This window comes from Sphaerodactylus townsendi, linkage group LG17 (assembly GCF_021028975.2).
Source record: "Sphaerodactylus townsendi isolate TG3544 linkage group LG17, MPM_Stown_v2.3, whole genome shotgun sequence".
Taxonomy (NCBI): domain Eukaryota; kingdom Metazoa; phylum Chordata; class Lepidosauria; order Squamata; family Sphaerodactylidae; genus Sphaerodactylus; species Sphaerodactylus townsendi.
The window spans coordinates 7,452,879-7,470,542 of NC_059441.1; the positions used below are offsets into that span (position 1 = coordinate 7,452,879).

Sequence of the window (17,664 nt, forward strand, 5' to 3'; positions counted from 1 at the left end):
CCGCGCTTGGCGGTCTTGCCGTAAAGCGCGGCGCGGGTGTCGCGCTGCCGCCGCGGCGGAGGGAGAGAGAGAGAGAGAGAGAGAGGAGAGGTGGAGGGAGGGAGGGAGGGAGGGAGCGGCTGGCTGAGGCGGGGGAGGGGGCCGCGCAACGGACGAAACCGCCGGGCTGAGCGGGGGGCGCGTGGCCGGTCCGTCCGCCCTCCCTCCCGGGGGGCCGGTGAGGGGAGATCAGGGGAGGAGGAGGAGGACGCCGCCGCCGCCGCTCAACGCAGCGCCGAGGAGGGTCCGGGTTGGGCCAGGCCGGCCTAGGCCGCTTCGCCCCCCCTCCTCCCGCCCCTCGGAGGGCCCGAGTGAGCGAGGGAGGGGCCCGGCTCCGCCCCGCCTCCAGGTACGTGGGAGGGGGGGGTCGGGGGAGGGGGTCGGGCCTGCGCTCCCCTCCCCTCCCCTCCCCTCCGGGGCCAGTCTCTGCCCGCAGGAGCTTCCAGTGGGAGGGGAGGATGAGCCGCGGCGCGCAGGCGCCACGCGAGGGAGGGAGGGAGTGGGGCCCAGGCGGCGACCCCCCCTCCCCGAGACTGCCCCGCGTGGGGGAGGGGGCGCATTCTCTCGCTGACCCCCCCCCCGGGGTCTCCCTAGCAGAGGGGAGGAGGCGGCCTTGGCGGGTCCTGGTTGGGTGGGGGCAGGACGGGGGGGGGGCTTCTCGGTTGGCAAACACGGGTGGGGGGGCAGGGGTGGGGGGGCAGAACCGGGGCTTGCAGGAGGCTGCCTGCTGAGTCGAGCCAGCCCCTGGGTCCGCCTGGCCTGCAGCAGCAGCAGCAGCAGCAGCTCCTCTTTGTAGGGTCACCCATGGTGGGGGGTGGAACTAGGCCTTCTTCACAGCCCCCCCCCCCTCTCCCTTCCTCCTTTGGGAGCTGCAGGCCAAGTTGGCCCACGGGTCAGCTTCAGGTGGCAGAGGGGGTGCTGCTTGAGGAACTCCCCCCCCTCCCTCCCTCCCTCCGTGCCACAGAGTGGACAAGCTGATGATCGCAACCCTGAGTCCCACCGTTCCACAGTGGTCAGCCGTCCACCCGAAGAGCAAGCTCACAGCACCCCTCTCGCTATGCCACCCCCCAGGTCCCATCTCCAGGGAGCCCGCAGCCCTGCCCACACCCCAGGGACCACTGGGCTTAGTTGTGTCCTGCCTGCCCCCCAACCCTCGGGGAGCTTCGTCAGTAGCTTGGAAAGGCCAGCTGCCCCCCCCCCCCTCCGTGGTCCTGTCTGGTCATTCACTGGTCAGTTTACCTTGGCAGGGTTGGGGACTTTGGCCTGCATCGGAAGGAACAAATCTGTCCTTTTAAGAAGGCACTAAACGCCGTTCCTTGGCACGCAGGCCTGTGCTCAGTAAAGATCTGAAGTTTTGAGCGGGTCTGGGACCAGCGTAAGAAAACATTTTGTTTGCGCCAGATCAGCCCCCCTGTGTGGCAAACAAGGGCCCAGTCTTGCTGCTAATATCTGGATCGCAATTTCCTTGTTTTCTTCATCCTTTCGGTAGCCAGAAGAAGGGCAAGTAGCATCATGCTGGTTGTGCAGATAAGGATTTTCAGGCAGACGTTGGTATACGTTCACATTTTTATTACTGTGTTTATGCCTTGCTCTCCAAGGAGTTTCCCCCAGGACGTGTTTTAATGTGGGTCCGACCAGTTTTCCTCTTCTTCTACATTGGCTCGAGTGATGGACTCAAACCCCCGTCCTGCCCTGGGAACCTTGCCGGGCAACCTTGGGAGTGTCACGCTCTCTCAGCCCAGCATACTTTGCAGGGTTGTTGTGAGGATAAAACGAATCACAGGAGGAAAATCATAAGCTATTTTTGGTGACTGGGCTCGTGCAGATTCATGCTCTCAGTTAATAGTTACAGCATATATTTATTCATTAATGAGAACATTTATATCTCACCTTTCGTTATGCTTCTAGACAGCTTACGGCTATAGTTAAAATATATACGGCTCTACAGTTGCAGGGATAGTCCCACGGTGTAGAGCGGAAGGTGCATTAGTGCAGTCCCAGCTTTTCTCACAACCCAAGTTTGATCTCAGTGGAAGAAGTCCATTTCAGGAAGCCGGCTGCACGGTTGACTCTGTGCTGGGGGTAAAGTGGAGACGAGTGGGGAAAGGCAGTGGCAAACCACCCTGCAAACGTAGAAGAAGAAGAGTTTGGATTTATATCCCCCCTTTCTCTCCTGCAGGAGACTCAAAGGGGCTGACAATCTCCTTGCCCTTCCCCCCTCACAACAAACACCCTGTGAGGTGGGTGGGGCTGAGAGAGCTCCGAGAAGCTGTGACTAGCCCAAGGTCACCCAGCTGGCGTGTGTGGGAGTGCACAGGCTAATCTGAATTCCCCAGATAAGCCTCCACAGCTCAGGCAGCAGAACTGGGAATCAAACCCGGTTCCTCCAGATTAGATACACGAGCTCTTAACCTCCTACGCCACTGCTGCTCCTTTACACTTATCTTACACAGTTGCAATGGCTGTGAGAAACCGCTGTGTCTGGTGGAAGGCCCAGTGGAAACCAGCCATTGCTTCTATTCCGTTGTTGAAGTCAACCTGCCACCTGCATTATTCGCAGGTTCAAACTGAGGCCCAACCTGCACAGGTGCAGCTTTGCGTGGAGGGTGAGGTGGAGCAGAGTCTGGGATGGAGTATTAGATGGGGGAGTGGGGGCTTTTAATGATGTTTGACCTGACAAGTGGATGCGTCCTGTCTTCAATGCATTCCTTATTTAGCCCTGGAAGCCGGTGTTGACTCAGAGGGAAGAGATGTTGTGGGGACAAAGGCTGGATCAGCATATGTCGGGAGTGCTTTGATGGTGTGTTCCTGCATGGCAGGGGGTTGGACTTGATGGCCCTTGGGGTCTCTTCCAGCTCTATGATTCTGTGACCTGTGGAGCAGGGGATTTAGAGTTGGGGTTCCCATGTGCAAACTCTCACCGCACTGGCTCTCGCTGCTGACTTCCCCTTGTGGGTTTGTTGCCTTTTGATTGTAACCTGACCTCCCTGTTGCTGCTGGACCATCTCAGAATGTGTTCCAGAGTCAATAGCAGGGCCATGTTTGGATTTTCGCTTTGTATCCCTGTGATTGAGATGTGTGTGCCGGAGGAAGCCTCTTCTGGTCGTGGGAATGTGGCTTTAATCTTCTTGTGGATTCTGCCCCTGTTCTTTCGTTTGCTTGAAAGGCAGAAACTTCAGTCAGTTCTGGCAACTTTGGCTTGGTTGGGGTTTTTTGGGGGGAGAATAAAGATTTCTTGCCCATCCATCCAGGAAGTTCTGAGTTTATTATTGTGGCTGGCTTTGTTCTTAGCAGAGCATCTGGAGCGCCAGAGTCGGTCACCTCTGCTTTAGGGACTTTTTGGAACACGTAGTTGTGTTAGGGCACATGGTTGAAGAAGAAGAAGAGTTTGGATTTATATCCCCCCTTTCTCTCCTGCAGGAGACTCAAAGGGGCTGACAATCTCCTTGCCCTTCCCCCCTCACAACAAACACCCTGTGAGGTAGGTGGGGCTGAGAGAGCTCCGAGAAGCTGTGACTAGCCCAAGGTCACCCAGCTGGCGTGTGTGGGAGTGCACAGGCTAATCTGAATTCCCCAGATAAGCCTCCACAACTCAAGTGGCAGAGCGGGGAATACAAGACAAGACAATACAAGAGAGCGGGGAATCAAACCTGGTTCCTCCAGATCAGAGTGCACCTGCTCTTAGCCACTACGCCACTGCTTCTCCTTGACCTTTGCTTGCTTGGAGCTCAGGTGTCCAAATACTCTCTGTTGATAAAATATTCTGGCCTTTCATTCATGCTCATTTGGAAAGTTGTCCTCAGATCCAAGAATTCTGCGAAAGAGTAAAACTGCTTGTCCTGCCAACTTCTCCCCTTATGCGCTGTCTTGAGAGCTTTCTGAGTCGAAAAGCCGCTGATAAGTATTAATATTGTGCCTCCGCTTCGGGCACCCAGTTCTTCGGGGCCTTCTCAAGTCCTTGAATATTTTCTTATTTGTTTGTTTGTTTCCCCTTGTGCCTCTTCCAGTCGGATTCTGTTTCTGGGAGAAGACTGGGAGACAGAAGGGAAGGCACAGGCAATAAGTTTTGTTTTTTTAATGGGTTTTCTCTACCAGACATTGTGTTGCCGCCAATCTGTCTGCAACGTTAAAGGGGGGAAAAATTAAACAAAGCCGTTTTAGTGGCTTTCAGCACAGCCACGGTTGTAAGAGTAGTTTCCCCAGCGTGGTTTTGATTTTGTTGATGTTTGCTTTCTTATAATTATTGTGGGTTTGATCCTGCGTTTTCCTTCTGGCACATGGAGCCTTCCAGTGATACAGGAGGGCTCACCTTTACTCTGGGGCAGGAAGTTTCCTGGTATTCTGGGAGGATGCTGCCATTAGCGGCCTGCCCGTGTGAGCTGCTGCTGCGTTGAAAGCGCTTTCGCAGAAGCAGGAGGCAGACCTCGCCTTCAGGTGTCACCTGTCTTGTTTCTGTTTCTGCCCAGGCCTCCCCTGCAGCCTCCCATGTCCCAATGGACTCCTGAATGTGGCCTCGTCTACACCCTGGTAGCGGATATGAAGAGTGACGTTTCCTCTGGGGCACCAAAGAGGCAGGAGAGTCTGAAAGGGGCCCTCTTGAACCCTCAGCCCATGGAGGCCGCCAAAAGCTTCCCGGAAGAAGTGGAGATGATCGCCAGCAAAGTCGGCGAGAGCTTCTCCCACCTCTGCGGCGACTCTCAAAAGCCGAAGGAGGTGAACGGGAGCCGCCCGGAGCAAGAGGCGATCGTCACGCGGAAGAAACGCAAGAGCCAGCAGGCTGGCCCTTCATACGCGCAGAGCTGTGACGGCAAGGAAAACCCGCACATCTTGGGGTTAAGGCAGCGCCTCGAAACCCAGAGCGAGGACAACGACTCCTCCTTCAGCGAGTGCGTGTCCTCGCCGTCGTCCAGTTTGCATTTTGGGGACTCCGACACGGTGACCTCCGACGAGGACAAGGAGGCTGCCCCCGTCAGGCACACTCGAGCGGTGCTGAGCGCTTCCAGCAGGACTCACGGCTCCCGGCCACAGAAGTGGCCTCGGACAGAAACGGAGCCCGTGCCGGGCCTGCTGCTGAAAAGGCCCTGCTTCCACAGTAGCAGTAGCTCTTTGAGGAGGCTCCCCTACCGGAAGAGGTTTGTGAAAACGAGCTCCTCCCCACGGACGCAAAACCAAAAAGAGCGGATTTTGATGCAGCGGAAAAAAAGGGAGGTCTTAGCCAGGCGGAAGTACGCGCTGCTGCCCAGCTCCAGCAGCTCCAGCGAGAACGACCTCAGCAGCGAGTCCTCGTCCAGCTCTTCTACGGAGGGGGAGGAGGAGATCTTTGTGTCCACGGGTGAAAACCACCAAAACAGTACTGCTGTCCCCTCAGGTGAGCCTCCCCTTTTGGATTAACCTGCTCTTGTTTTTGGTGGTAGCGTTTACCAAACAGTTGTTGAGAGCCCAGGGCAGCTGTTGTTTGGCCAGTGGGGGCTGTGAGAAAGGACAGTGGGTCAAAGTTCTGGGCACCCAGCAGGCCACTACTAGTACAGTGGTGGCGAACCTTTGGCACTCCAGATGTTATGGACTACAATTCCCATCAGCCCCTGCCAGCATGGCCAATTGGCCATGCTGGTAGGGGGTGATGGGAATTGTAGTCCATAACATCTGGAGTGCCAAAGGTTCGCCACCACGGCACTAGTAGGTCAGGCCCACTGCTGCTGTTCCCAGATGGCCTGGATTTTACTTTCAGTTATCATCTCAGAAAATGGAGAGGAGAAACTCTCAGTACTCTCAAACAAAACAAAACACTCCCCAGTGACCAGTATAGTAAATCCAATGCAGATAAATATAACGTGACAGAAAATGCAGTAACATAATACAAACATACACACTGTCTAATCTCCCCTTTTGAAGAAGGCCTGGATTAACCTGCTTTTGTTTTTGGTGGTAGTGTTTACCAAACAGTTGTTGAGAGTCCTGGGCAGCAGCTGTTTGGCCAATGGGGGTTGCTGTGAGAAGGGGGAGCGGTCGCAGAATGCTGGGTCAAAGTTCTGGGCACCTAGCAGGCCACTGGTAGGCCGGGCCCACTGCTGCTGTTCCCAGATTGCCTGGATTTGACTTTTCAAGTTAATATCTCTGTGAAAATGGAGAGGAGAAACTCTGCACCTCGCTAAAACAAAACAAAACACTCTCCAGTGGCCACTACAGTAAATCCAACGCAGAAAAATATAACGTGACAGAAAATGCAATGTGATACAAACATACACACTGTCTAATACACAACAGTTACATATACGTATGTCAAACTTGCAGCCCTCCAGATGTTCTGGACTGCAGTTCCCATCATGATACTGGCAGGGGATGATGGGAACTGTAGTCCATAACATCTGGGGGGCCGCGAGTTTGACACCTGTGAATTATCCCCTATTACAGTCAGTAACTCAGTGGCGCTATTGGGAACATTTGGCCTTCCGTGCCGCCTCTTCCAGGGGCCTGTGGAATTTAGAAGAGTGGGTCAACGAGTCACTTCCTGTCAGTGGCCTTCAACACCTGGTGTCCTAACCTTGCTCAAGTCATTCATGCTGAAGGCCTTCATGATCTCATGTGGGCTGATCTGCAGGTATTCGAACAGGGGTGTTTCGGTGCCTGAGCAACGCAGTTGTAGTCTTCCGCGTGCGTGGGAGCCTTGCGGCAGCAGCCCTCCAGCTGGCAATTACGTTGGCTGGCCCAAAAGGAGGAGCTTGGAAATCTAACACGGGAATCCAAAAAGGATCTCGCAGCCCCGCTTAGTCCTTACTGTGGGGACAGCCGTTGCTAGTGGAAGTGGCTATGCCCTTTTCAACAAAACGAGCTAAGTAGAACCGTAGCTTCGTCTGCCCCGGCTGGACTGTCTTTGTTTTGGAATGCTCCGCCTGCGGCACCAGAACCCAAGCAGGGCATTCCAAAACAAAGACGGTCCAGCACGGGGCAGACGAAGCTACAGTTCTTCTTAGCTCGTTTTGTTGAAAAGGGCACAGGGCTTCCCTTGGAAACCGAGTTTCATCCAGGTCTGTCTACTGGCCAAGCTGGCAGGGGCTGATGGGAATTGTAGTCCATGAACATCTGGAGAGCCGCAGGTTGCAGACCCCTGGTCGACTCCTCCTTGAGGCGGGAATCGTCCTGATCTTATGATGCTTCCAAATTCAGCATCTGCTTAGCACTCCTCTGCCATCCCATACTCCCCCGCCTTGCTTGTTGAAGGAGAAGTCCCCTTAGGCATCGCTGGCTGGTGTGGCTGGCTGTCTCCTGAAACTAAATGTAACCACCTCCGAAGAGTCATGTTCATAACCCTTCTTGCATTTTCTCGAAATGGTTATTGATTACCTCCCTTTCAAGCCATGTATATTCCATACCCTGAGAAATCCAATCCTAACACAGCTCTTTCGGGGCCTTCTGTTTTGTTCTTCCATGTGGCGCTTTTCTCTCTCCAAGGGAGTATCGATGAAGACGTTGTGGTGATCGAGGCATCCTCCACGCCCCAAGTCACGGCCAATGAAGAAATTAACGTTACCTCAACAGACAGTGAAGTAGAGATTGTGACGGTTGGTGAAAGTTACCGGTAAGACTTCCGCAGGCTCTTCTGGGAGGGGGGGGGGCTGTGCAATTCTGCTTTCGTGGGACAGTCAGAGTGGATGGCTGTGCGCCGAAATGGGGGCCGGAGCGTCTGTGGGTGGCGCTCCAGAGGCATGCAGAAAAATAGGGCCTGGTTGATTGACAGATATAGGAGGAAGTAGCTCAAATGGCTCTAGTCTGCGTCAAGGATCCGGGGGGGATTTCCCTGTTGCTCCCTCTCCTCCTCGATTCCTCACGGGCCTCCAGTTTGTTTGCTTTTATGTATCATTCTGTGGATCAGGCCTGGGTTTTTCAAAACGTGTGTGGGCAATAATTGTGAGAACTATGGCACGGGTTTCAAAATACAGCCAGGTCAGAGCTGCCTCGTGGCGTCTGCCTGCATGTTTTCAAGGCAAAAGGTGAGCAGACGGGGTTTGTTGTGGCCTGCCCTTGTCGCTAGAGCAGTCAGTCTTCCATTCTGCTTAAACAGACCGTGGGAGCCAGAGAGCCCTGAAGCGCACCCACCATCTTGCCAGAGGGTATGAATAAGTGTTGTCGAAGGCTTTCACGGCCGGAATCTTAGGCGCTGTAGGCTGGAGTTAGCTGGTTGCATGCCGCATTTTTTTCAAGATAGTTTCGTTGTTTCGTGGCTGGCCTCTTCAGAGGATCCTCTGAAGAAGCCAGCCACAGATGCAGGCGAAACGTCAGGAGAGAATGCTGCTAGAACACGGCCATACAGCCTGGAAACCACACAGCACCCAAGGTATGAGTAAGCTTTTCCGTTCATAGAAACCTGTCTGGCTTTTAACCAGACTACTGTTTGCTGCCAGTGAAGTGGAAGGTGGTTTGTCACCCTGGTTTTACCACATAGTATCGTGGGATTTGTGCAGTTCTCATCTCCCAATTGTGAACATCCTGTGCCAATGAAGGAGTAGTGCTAGAGCCGTGGTGGCTAACCTTTGGCACACCAGATGTTATGGACTACAATTCCCATCAGCCCCTTGCAACATGGCCAATTGGCCATGCTGGAAGGGGCTGATGGGAGTTGTAGTCCATAACATCTGGAGTGCCAAAGGTTCGCCACCACTGTGCTAGAGGGTAGAGAAGAATGTGCTGGGCATATGCCACGTGCTCAGGCCGCGTGGTGTAGTGGTTAAGAGCAGGTGGACTCTAATCTGGAGAGCTGGGTTTGATTCCCCACGCCTCCACATGAGCGGTGAACTCTGATCCGGTGCACCAGATTTTCCCCCCTGCTCCTGCACATTCTTGCTGGGTGACCTCAAGCTAGTCAGGGTTCTCTCTGAACTCTTTCAGCCCCAGTGACCTCTGTGGTAGGGAGGGGAAGGGGAAGGAGTTTATAAACCCCTTTGTCTCTTTACAGGAGAGAGGGGGGGGATATAAGTCCAAACTTTTCCTCTTCTTCTTCGTCTCAAAGTCTAGTTTGCCAAGCCAGAAGAGGGTTACTGTTGAATTTGCATCGACAGACCCCAGTCAGTACCTGGCCTGCCTCTGGAAAGCCTCAGCTTTCAATAGGAGCATATGAGAGGTTGGTCCTCTCGCTGGATCAGTGTGGCGAATCAGACTGGGGGGTGACTCCGGTGGTGGGATCCAGAAATTTTAGTAACAGGTTCCCCTGGTGGTGGGATTCAAACTGTGGCGTAGCGCCAATGGGGCGGGGCAGGGCACGACGGGGGCGTGGCCGGGCATTCCTGGGCGGGACTGTGGCAAGGACGCAGCCGCTGCGCCAGTCCTTGGGTGGGAAACGAATGCGCGCAGGCTGCCACGCACGCCGGTGCACCTCCTGCTAGACTGCTTCCAGTTCTGCGCGCTACTGCTGAGAGGAGGGGCGTCACGAAGGCAAAAATCACGTGGCAAAATCACCAATAAGTAACCCCCACTCGGCACACACAAATAATGAGTAACCTACTCTCGGGAACCTGTGAGAACCTGCTGGATCCCACCTCTGGGTGACTCCTTATTGCTTGACTCCCAGCCTCCCAGGGGAGCCTTCGTCCTCCTTTTTTGCTTTTTTCGTTGTTAAACCCGGTGTCTCCTATTGTATTTGTGTTGTACGCGAAAGCTGCCACCCACTTCACTGCAGGAATATTGCGTAGCTGTCCTGAGTGGGAAACATTCATACTCTTCTCAAGCTATCAATTATTCTGCTCTTTGTCTTGGAGCAGCATTTTTTAAAATGTCAGATGGTGCTCACAAACCATCGGTCGATGTCTTGATGGAGGACAAACGGAGGCTCTCGAGAACTTGCCCAATGCAGGCTCCTCGGTACCGGCCGCCTGCCAGTTCCCTTCTCTCCCAAATCCCAAAATGTGCGAATCTGTCTCCAGCTAAAATTGGTGGCCGTTTTTCGGCAGGCCACGTCCCTCCCCCTCTAAAATTTCTTCTAGCTCCCCAAATCCCTCTTCACGAGCCAGTGGTAACTAGCCATTGTTGCGACGGTGTTGAGGCGCACAACTCAGTTTGTCACACGGTTCCGTGGGGAATGGGCCAATCCAAGGTCAAGGGAGACAATTTTAGCAGGAGTGTTTGATTGCTCCCCCCCCCCCCATTTTAGCTGGTCTCTGATTTCTCTTGTTCATCTGCTTTTCTTTTAATTTTTTTATTGTATCATTTGAATATTCCATTTTATATTAATACTTTTCTTCATTCGTTTTCAAACACTACATTTTCCCCTTTTTCCCCCTCCCCCCTGTATTTTCTTCATAGTTTTATCAAACAAACAGCAGTAAGTTCATTCTTTGTAATCTCTTCTCCCATATCTCCTCATTGACTCCAGCTTCTTTCATCCAGTCCGCATATATTGTCCATATCTTCAAATTTTCACTCTGTTCATCTTGCCACAGTTTATTTTTTGTTATTATGTCGAAAATGTCCAGTGTCACGATTGTTCCCAGATACATTCCAACCATTTCTGGATTGTCCATTTTTTCTTTTCTTTCCAGCCTAAAGCTATTGTTGCATGTGCTGCTTTAATATTATTTTATACATATAGCTATATTTTTTATCTACCTTTCTATACCTGACTTCCGTTGTTGGGACATCTCTTGTTCATCTGCTGATTCTACCGTTGGATCACTTCAGCAGCCAGACCAACGCAGTGAAGTCCAAGCAAACTGCAATCTGGTGTTCATGTTCTATTGGGTTACTTGCTGGTCGTCTAGACCACCACGCTTGCTTGCTGTGAGCCGTTTTGTCGAGGTGAAAAATGGCTCTTTCCCTCCCGTGTCTGTTTTCTGCCAGGTCTCGGTCCCACTGGGGCCACGGCTCCAGCTCGCACGCCCCACGGTCGCAGGAGCAGCGGAACCGCAGCAGGATTTCCACCGTCATTCAGCCACTGAGGCAGAACGCGGCAGAAGTGGTGGACCTGACAGTAGATGAAGATGGTAAGTGGGAGGGAGGAAAAGCAGGCTGGTGTCCTGTAAGCCTCCTGCTTCAAACACGGGACGAGTCTCTTGGGGTGCTGCGGTGTCTGCAGGCCCTCCTCTGCCCCTCTGTCGGTGGTGTCCCGAACCTTGGCGGCCTGGTCCTGGTGCAAATGCTCCAGCTGCACCTGGGCTGCTTCTGCCAGGCACGGCAGGCACTCTGCTTCTGAACAGTCGCATCCAGACTCTGCAAGCTTCCATCAGGCATTTGTTGCAGTTAACTGGCAGGTTTTATCTGTCAAAACAAATGGCCTGCCAATCAGGTGGCTGCAGAGGCAGCAGCTCCCTCCCCTCTCTGTTGCCTGCTGAAAAGACTTTTTCCTCTCCCGTTCCTCTCAAAGAACCTGGGCTGGTTTACCTTTCCAAGCGAAAGCCCTCGTGGCTTTCCTTTCAGCAGTCAGAGCAACAAACTGTGGTTGGCGCTCGGCTGACGGACGTGTCCGTTCCTCTCTCGAAACAGGAACTTGCACAATGTGGAGTTTGCTTGTGAAGCTGTTTGATTTCACATCCTGTAACGTGATTGGTGGAGCGAGCGGGCTGCCTCGGTTTCAGAGTGTGGGTCTCTTCCGCTGGCCTGCACGGATAGTTCAGATAAATACAGATTGTTACAGACTCTGAATTATTTCCATAACGAAGCTGGTGACCTCTTTGCAAAACAGGATCAGAGCTATTCAGCAGGAGAAACACTCTGATCCAATCTGTTAGCTCAGGTTGGGAAAGAGGATGTAAGTTTACATATTTAGATGTAGTTTTGGCAAATCTAGAGCGATGTAATAACTGGTGAGCCAGTATTTCAAGTTGGTTGGAATTTGCAACTACATAACCTCTTAGGTTTTTGTAGGTTATTAAGCCTGCCATTTAGCAGGGCAGACGGCATGACATTAAATCTAGCAATTGTGAGAGAGCTCTCCTTGAACGGGGATTGGTTTTAAAAAATATAAATAAAGGGCCATGCGACCCTGCTCAAATGGAGTTAGCAATTGTGTAGCTTGCCTGCACTGGTGCAGAACATAAGAACTAGCCTGCTGGATCAGAAACAGAGTCCATCTAGTCCAGCACTCTGCTACTCTCAGTGGCCCACCAGGTGCCTTTGGGAGCTCACAGGCAGGATGTGAAAGCAAGGGCCTTCTGCTGCTGCTGCTGCTCCTGAGCACCTGGTCTGCTAAGGCATTTGCAATCTGAGATCAAGGAGGATCAAGATTGGTAGCCATAGGAGCTGATCTCAAACACACTTGGAATGGAAAGTGACAGGGTAGGAAATGCTCACCAGTGGCAACTTGCTGGTAAGCTGTGTGCTGTGGTATTTGCCCCTAGTGGCAGTGCCTGGGAAACCTCTTAAGGTAAGAGCCACACACCTGAGCAACTTCTACCCTGTTTCCCCGAATATAAGACATCCTCGAAAAATAAGACATAGTAGAGGTTTTTCTGAAGTGCGAAATAGAAGGCATCCCCCGAAAGTAAGACGTAGCAAAGTTTTTGTTTGGAAGCATGCCCGATGAACAGAACACAGAAAAATAAGACATCCCCTGAAAATAAGACATAGCGCATCTTTGGGAGCAAAAATTAATATAAGACACTGTCTTATATTCGGGGAAACACGGTATAACTGGAGAATATGGAATGGGCAGACCTTGTGCTGCCTGCTGCGTGTTTGCCAAGACAAGTACTGGGTTGTGGCACGTGTAGGTGTGCTGCGTGGCTAGAACGTCCTTTTCTTTCCACCAGAGCCCACCGTTGTGCCAACCACGTCCTCCAGAGTGGACGCCCAGGCTGCCAGCTCTGCGTCCAGCGAAGGCTCCGGCAGGCCTGCGGCAGACCAGGCCCCCGAGATTGTTTCGAGCATCTCCAGCAGCCAGACGACAGCGGCCCCGGAGCCTTTGGCCTCCTTTGCCAACAGCAGTGGCCCCGGGAGCTCCACAGGAGGTATCCATTCAGGCTTCCAGCTTTTGGCTCCCGCTTTTACCCTGACGGAGGCGATGGTGGCCGCCCTTGCGCAGAGCTCTGAAAAGTCCACTTTGGGCCGAGAAGCCCTTTCTTCTGGTTTATTTAATTTAAGAGAGGGAGGCGAGTTCAAGGCCTCAAACTTCAGCGTCCCGTCCCTTGGGCCAGCCTCTAGGCCTGTGTTAGCCTGGGTGGGCTCCAGGGGCAGTGAGGCTCAGGGTGGGGGTGGGGGGGAAAGGAATTTGCTCAACAGGTCCATGTTCACCTGATGTTTGGGGGGCAGAGCAACTGCCTCTTTCTCCCAGCGTGCTTCTGCTTTAATCAGCCAGGGTCTCGGATTCACCCCTGTCGTAGGCTGCGCTTAAGTGTGTTTCTTTTCTCCCCCTTTTCAGATGATGCCAGAGGAAATCCCTGCAGCTCCACGCTCGACCCTGGCCCTCCCGCCCTGCCGCGGCTGCCCTCCTGCTGCCCCCAGCACTCCCCCTGCAGCGGGGGGTCTTCGCAGAGCCACCCGGGCCTGGGCCACCCTCCGGCCAGCTGTTTCCAGCCGCACGGCCCCCACTTCCAGCACCACCACCATCACCACCACCACAGCCCCCACACGAGCGTCCCCCTCTCGCCACCCTTCAGCGAGCCCAGCTGCCCTGCGGAGCGGCCTCCTCCGGTGCCAGCGCCCAGCGGGACTTCCGGCACTGCTTACCACGACCAGGCAAGTGGAGCTGTTGCGTCTGGATGTCGTAAGCAGAAAGCCCCGTGGCCCACGTTACGTTACGTCTCTCTTGCGCTGATGTGTTTTGTTTTTCCTGGTGTTCTGTCTCAGCAGAGAGAAAGCAGCATGAAGCAGTGACCTGGGTTCTGGTCTCTACCCCCCTAGCTTTAGTTGAACTGCGGAAGGATAGTGGTGGCCTCCCTTTCAGGGGGGATGCTGGGAGAAAGGTTACTTGAACATGTCCTGTGCCTCCCGCCATGCAGTTCCTCTGGCAGAACAGAAGTCCCGTTTGGGAGAGGTGGGGGTGGCAACTTCTGCAAGTTCCCCTGTCTTCCTGTGCAGCCCCCTCCCCCTTCTCGTCCCACCTGCTATTCCTGAGTGGGTTCTCTGCAATAAACTGAGTGTGGGAACTTCATTGGGCTTCAGCACGAGAGAAAACGGTGAATTTAATGACTGGTTGGAAATAGGAACCCCTGAAGCTGCCTTTTTATTATAACAACAACAACAACAACAATAATAGTTGTTGTTGTTGTTGTTGTTATTATTATCATTATTGTAGATTTCACAGCTGCCAGATCTTTAGCTGGTTGTTGGCCTTCATTACAATTCGAGCCTCACCCAGAGGCCTAGGAAGTTGTAATATATCGGGCGTAGCATTCGTGCGGATCCCAGCAGGGCTGCCTTCTGAGTTTGACCGATGTTAACTTTGTCAATTCGAAGATGTTTCAAGTTCTGCCCTGGTGTTTTCGGGATGGCGCCCAGCATTATTATTATTATTATTATTATTATTATTATTATTATTATTATTATTATTATTATTATTATTATTATTATTATTATTATTATTATTATTATTGATTTCACAGCTGTCAGATCTTTAGCTGGTTGTTTATTATTATTTTCATTCATTCATTCATTCATTCATTCATTCATTCGATTTGATAGACCGCTCTGTCCCCGGAGGGCTCAGAGCGGTGTACAAATTAAACAAAAGACAACAAATAACAGTATACAAACAAATCGAATAACATCATTAAAATCCAATTAAAAACAGTAGCAACAATACATCCCATCCTCAAATCGATAGATGGCATCTGGTCCCAACCCTGGGAGGGGCCAGGCAACATTACCACAAGATAAACGAGGTGGTCCATGGGCACCAGAGAGTGGACTTTTGATGAATTCTTTAGACCCAGGATCTCTCTTTCTCCCATCTGCCCCACCTTCCACCTGCTCCTTTTGCCATAAGCAAAGATACTGGGGGGGGGTTGACCTTGGGACCTTCAGCTATAGAGAGGCGACTTGATTTCTTTGGTCTCATACATTACTCATTCATCTACCGGGTCCTGCGCACATTCATTCATTCATTCATTCATTCATTCATTCATTCATTCATTCATTCATTTTTCAAATTTCTAAACCGCCCCCCCCCCGGTAAGAATTTGGGCTGTGCTACAAAATAATTGTGGCCGGAAACAGTTACTACACACAATAGGCCAAGAACAAACAAAAATACACAGAATAAAATAAATTAAATCAGGTTAAAAACAACTTACAGAATTCGTAAAAATAGCAGCAAGAACATAGCAGAATCATAGAAGTATATCCGGGCGCCCGAATCCCATGTGTGCAAAGTTCCTTGTGTCCTCTGATTCAAGGCCTTGAGCCCAACACATGTCCCCTTGGTGTCATGGGTGGGAAGGATGCTTCCACGTTGTATAAGGGGAAGGGAAACTGTGGTTGTCCTCCCCTTTGCCATCCCTTCCCCTGCCAGGTCTGTTGCCTTGGGTGCCAACTGTAGCCGGTCCCTGCCTGTATCTGCTGGATGGCAGGCGTCAGAATGCCGGGCCCTCAGCTGGGTTCAGCAGATGTGTTTTTCCTTCCTGTGGAGAAGGCAGCCGGGCTTCCTTCGCTTGCTTGGGTCTCTGTCCCAAAGGGAATGTTGTTCACGTCACCCGGGGAGAAATCAGGCTGCTGCCTGTAATCCCAGCGTTGCCATTCCCCGTGTGATCCGATAGCCCCGACCCGGGCTTCCTCTAAGCCCGTCTGCCTTCAGAAGAAGGAGGCCAGATAGGGCTGTTTGAGAGGCATCAGTCACCAGCACTGTCTGTTGGCAGCGTGTTTCTCTTGGCTCTCCCCGCTCTTGCGTGCGGCCATGAGAAAAGGGTCCCCTCTGGATCCCAGTCAACCCTGAGATTTTGCCCTCCTCCCTCCAGCAGGCGCTCCCCGTCGACTTGAGCAGCAACGGCATCCGGAGTCACGGGGCGTGGGCTAAACCTTCCCAGGGCGCCTCGGCCTTTGACCCCTGCTGCCCGGGGTCTTCCTCCCGGACGTCCATCTACGGCCACCAGGCTGCTCTCCGCCTCGGCCACCCCATCGCCCTCGACGGATACGTGGGCTAACATGGTCCTCCCCAGCCGCAGCTCCTCGGCCTGTCCAGGTACCTCGGGCTCCTCGCCTGTCCTGCCGGCATTACATGCACTCCCCTTGTGAGTGGGGCCGCGGTCGCTCCCGGGGAGGTCCTTGGGGCTGCTGCTGCCGCCCCTGCCGCCCTGTCCTCTGCGGCAGAGGCTCCCCGGCCCTGGGGAGGGGCCGGCCGGCTGGTTTGGGTCGCCCTCGAGGGGGGAGAGGGAACTGAAGGCAGCGACGGGCAGGCAGCCTTGACAGGATTCTCTGTCTTCTCCCCCCCCCATCCCTTTTCAGACGCTTCTCTGACCCGACCGCTTCATCACCAAGCTGCCAGCTTCTTCGCCCCCTACTCCTCACGGGAACTCCGCCTCTCTCACTTCTCAAGCTGCCATGCCGTACTTCAGTGCCCCAGCCCTCCTAAAGTTCCACTACGTGATCCCCCACCCCGTGCACCCCTTCCACCCGTCCCTCTCCTCCTCGCACGCCTCCTCCCACCCTGTGCCCCCGCCCCCGCCCCCGCCCCCCCTGGCCGTCAGCCTCTTCTCTCTAGCACCTCCTCCCGGCAGCCCCCCCTGTGCCCCCTCTCCCACCACTCTCCCCACGGGCGGCCTTCGGCCCAGGAGGCTGCACCCTCAATGACGCGGATCCCAGCGGATGGAGGTCCAGAGGCGCAGGATGATGCAGCACCCCACGTACGTCTGGGGGCCCCGGGGCTGCGGGGGGGGGAGCGGGGGCTGAGCGCGGGGGGCGGCCCGCGGAGTCTGGCGGCAGGGAGGCTTCGGCTGGCTGCCCCGGGGGCCCTTGTGCTGTCCGTGGCTTGTGGTGTTGAGTGAGCTTCCAAGGGTGTCACGGGAGGCTCCGTTGGGGAGGAACTGGAGCTTGCCTTGGCAACCAGAGAGCCAGGCTGTGTGGGCCTACTGCCCAGGGTGGTGCAGTGGTTGAGAGCAGGTGCACTCTAATCTGGACAACCGGGTTTGATTCCCCACTCTGCCACCTGAGTTGTGGAGGCTTATCTGGGGAACCAGATTGGCCTGTGCACTCCCACACACGCCAGCTGGGGGACCTTGGCCTCGTCACAGTTCTTCTGAGCTCTTTCAGCCCCACCTACCTCACAGGGTGTTTGTTGTTGGGGGGGGGAAGGTCAAGGAGTTTGTAAGCCCTTTTGAGTCTCCTTAACAGGAGAGAAAGCGGGGATATAACTCCAATCTCCTCCTCCTCCTCCTCCTCCTCCTCCTCCTCCTCCTCCTCCTCCTCTTCTTCTCCTCCTCCTCCTAATGTCAGCCAGAGGGCTGGCCAGAGGCAGCCAGGAATGGCCGGAGCCCTCAATGCTGCTTTTAAGGTGAAGGCTGTCTGGGGCAGAGGTCGAGGGTCGCCCTCCATCTCCTGTGCTCGTTCTCTTCTCTTCCGAAGGGGATCTGCAGTGGCTTAGCTGTTAGCAGAGTCCTTTTCAGTAGCTGCCTGGATCTTATTCCGCGCAGGCCGCAATCTTTTGAAGCTCAGGAGCCTCTCCGTTGACGGCCTTGTTGTCTGGCGTTAAGGCCCAGACCAGGGTGGTGT

At 53.9% G+C, this 17,664-nt stretch overlaps 1 protein-coding gene across 1 annotated transcript in view; it reads left to right on the forward strand.

Moving 5' to 3' along the window:
- Positions 1-17,664, forward strand: part of RNF111 (ring finger protein 111) — a 29,118-nt gene continuing 11,454 nt past the window's right edge. The window contains 10 exon segments of the mRNA XM_048481724.1: positions 1-388; positions 4,506-5,407; positions 7,489-7,615; positions 10,867-11,009; positions 12,774-12,971; positions 13,382-13,698; positions 15,915-16,091; positions 16,094-16,187; positions 16,402-16,433; positions 16,435-16,799. Coding sequence (XP_048337681.1) covers positions 4,525-5,407; positions 7,489-7,615; positions 10,867-11,009; positions 12,774-12,971; positions 13,382-13,698; positions 15,915-16,091; positions 16,094-16,187; positions 16,402-16,433; positions 16,435-16,799 — 2,336 coding nt within the window. The 5' untranslated portion in view covers positions 1-388; positions 4,506-4,524.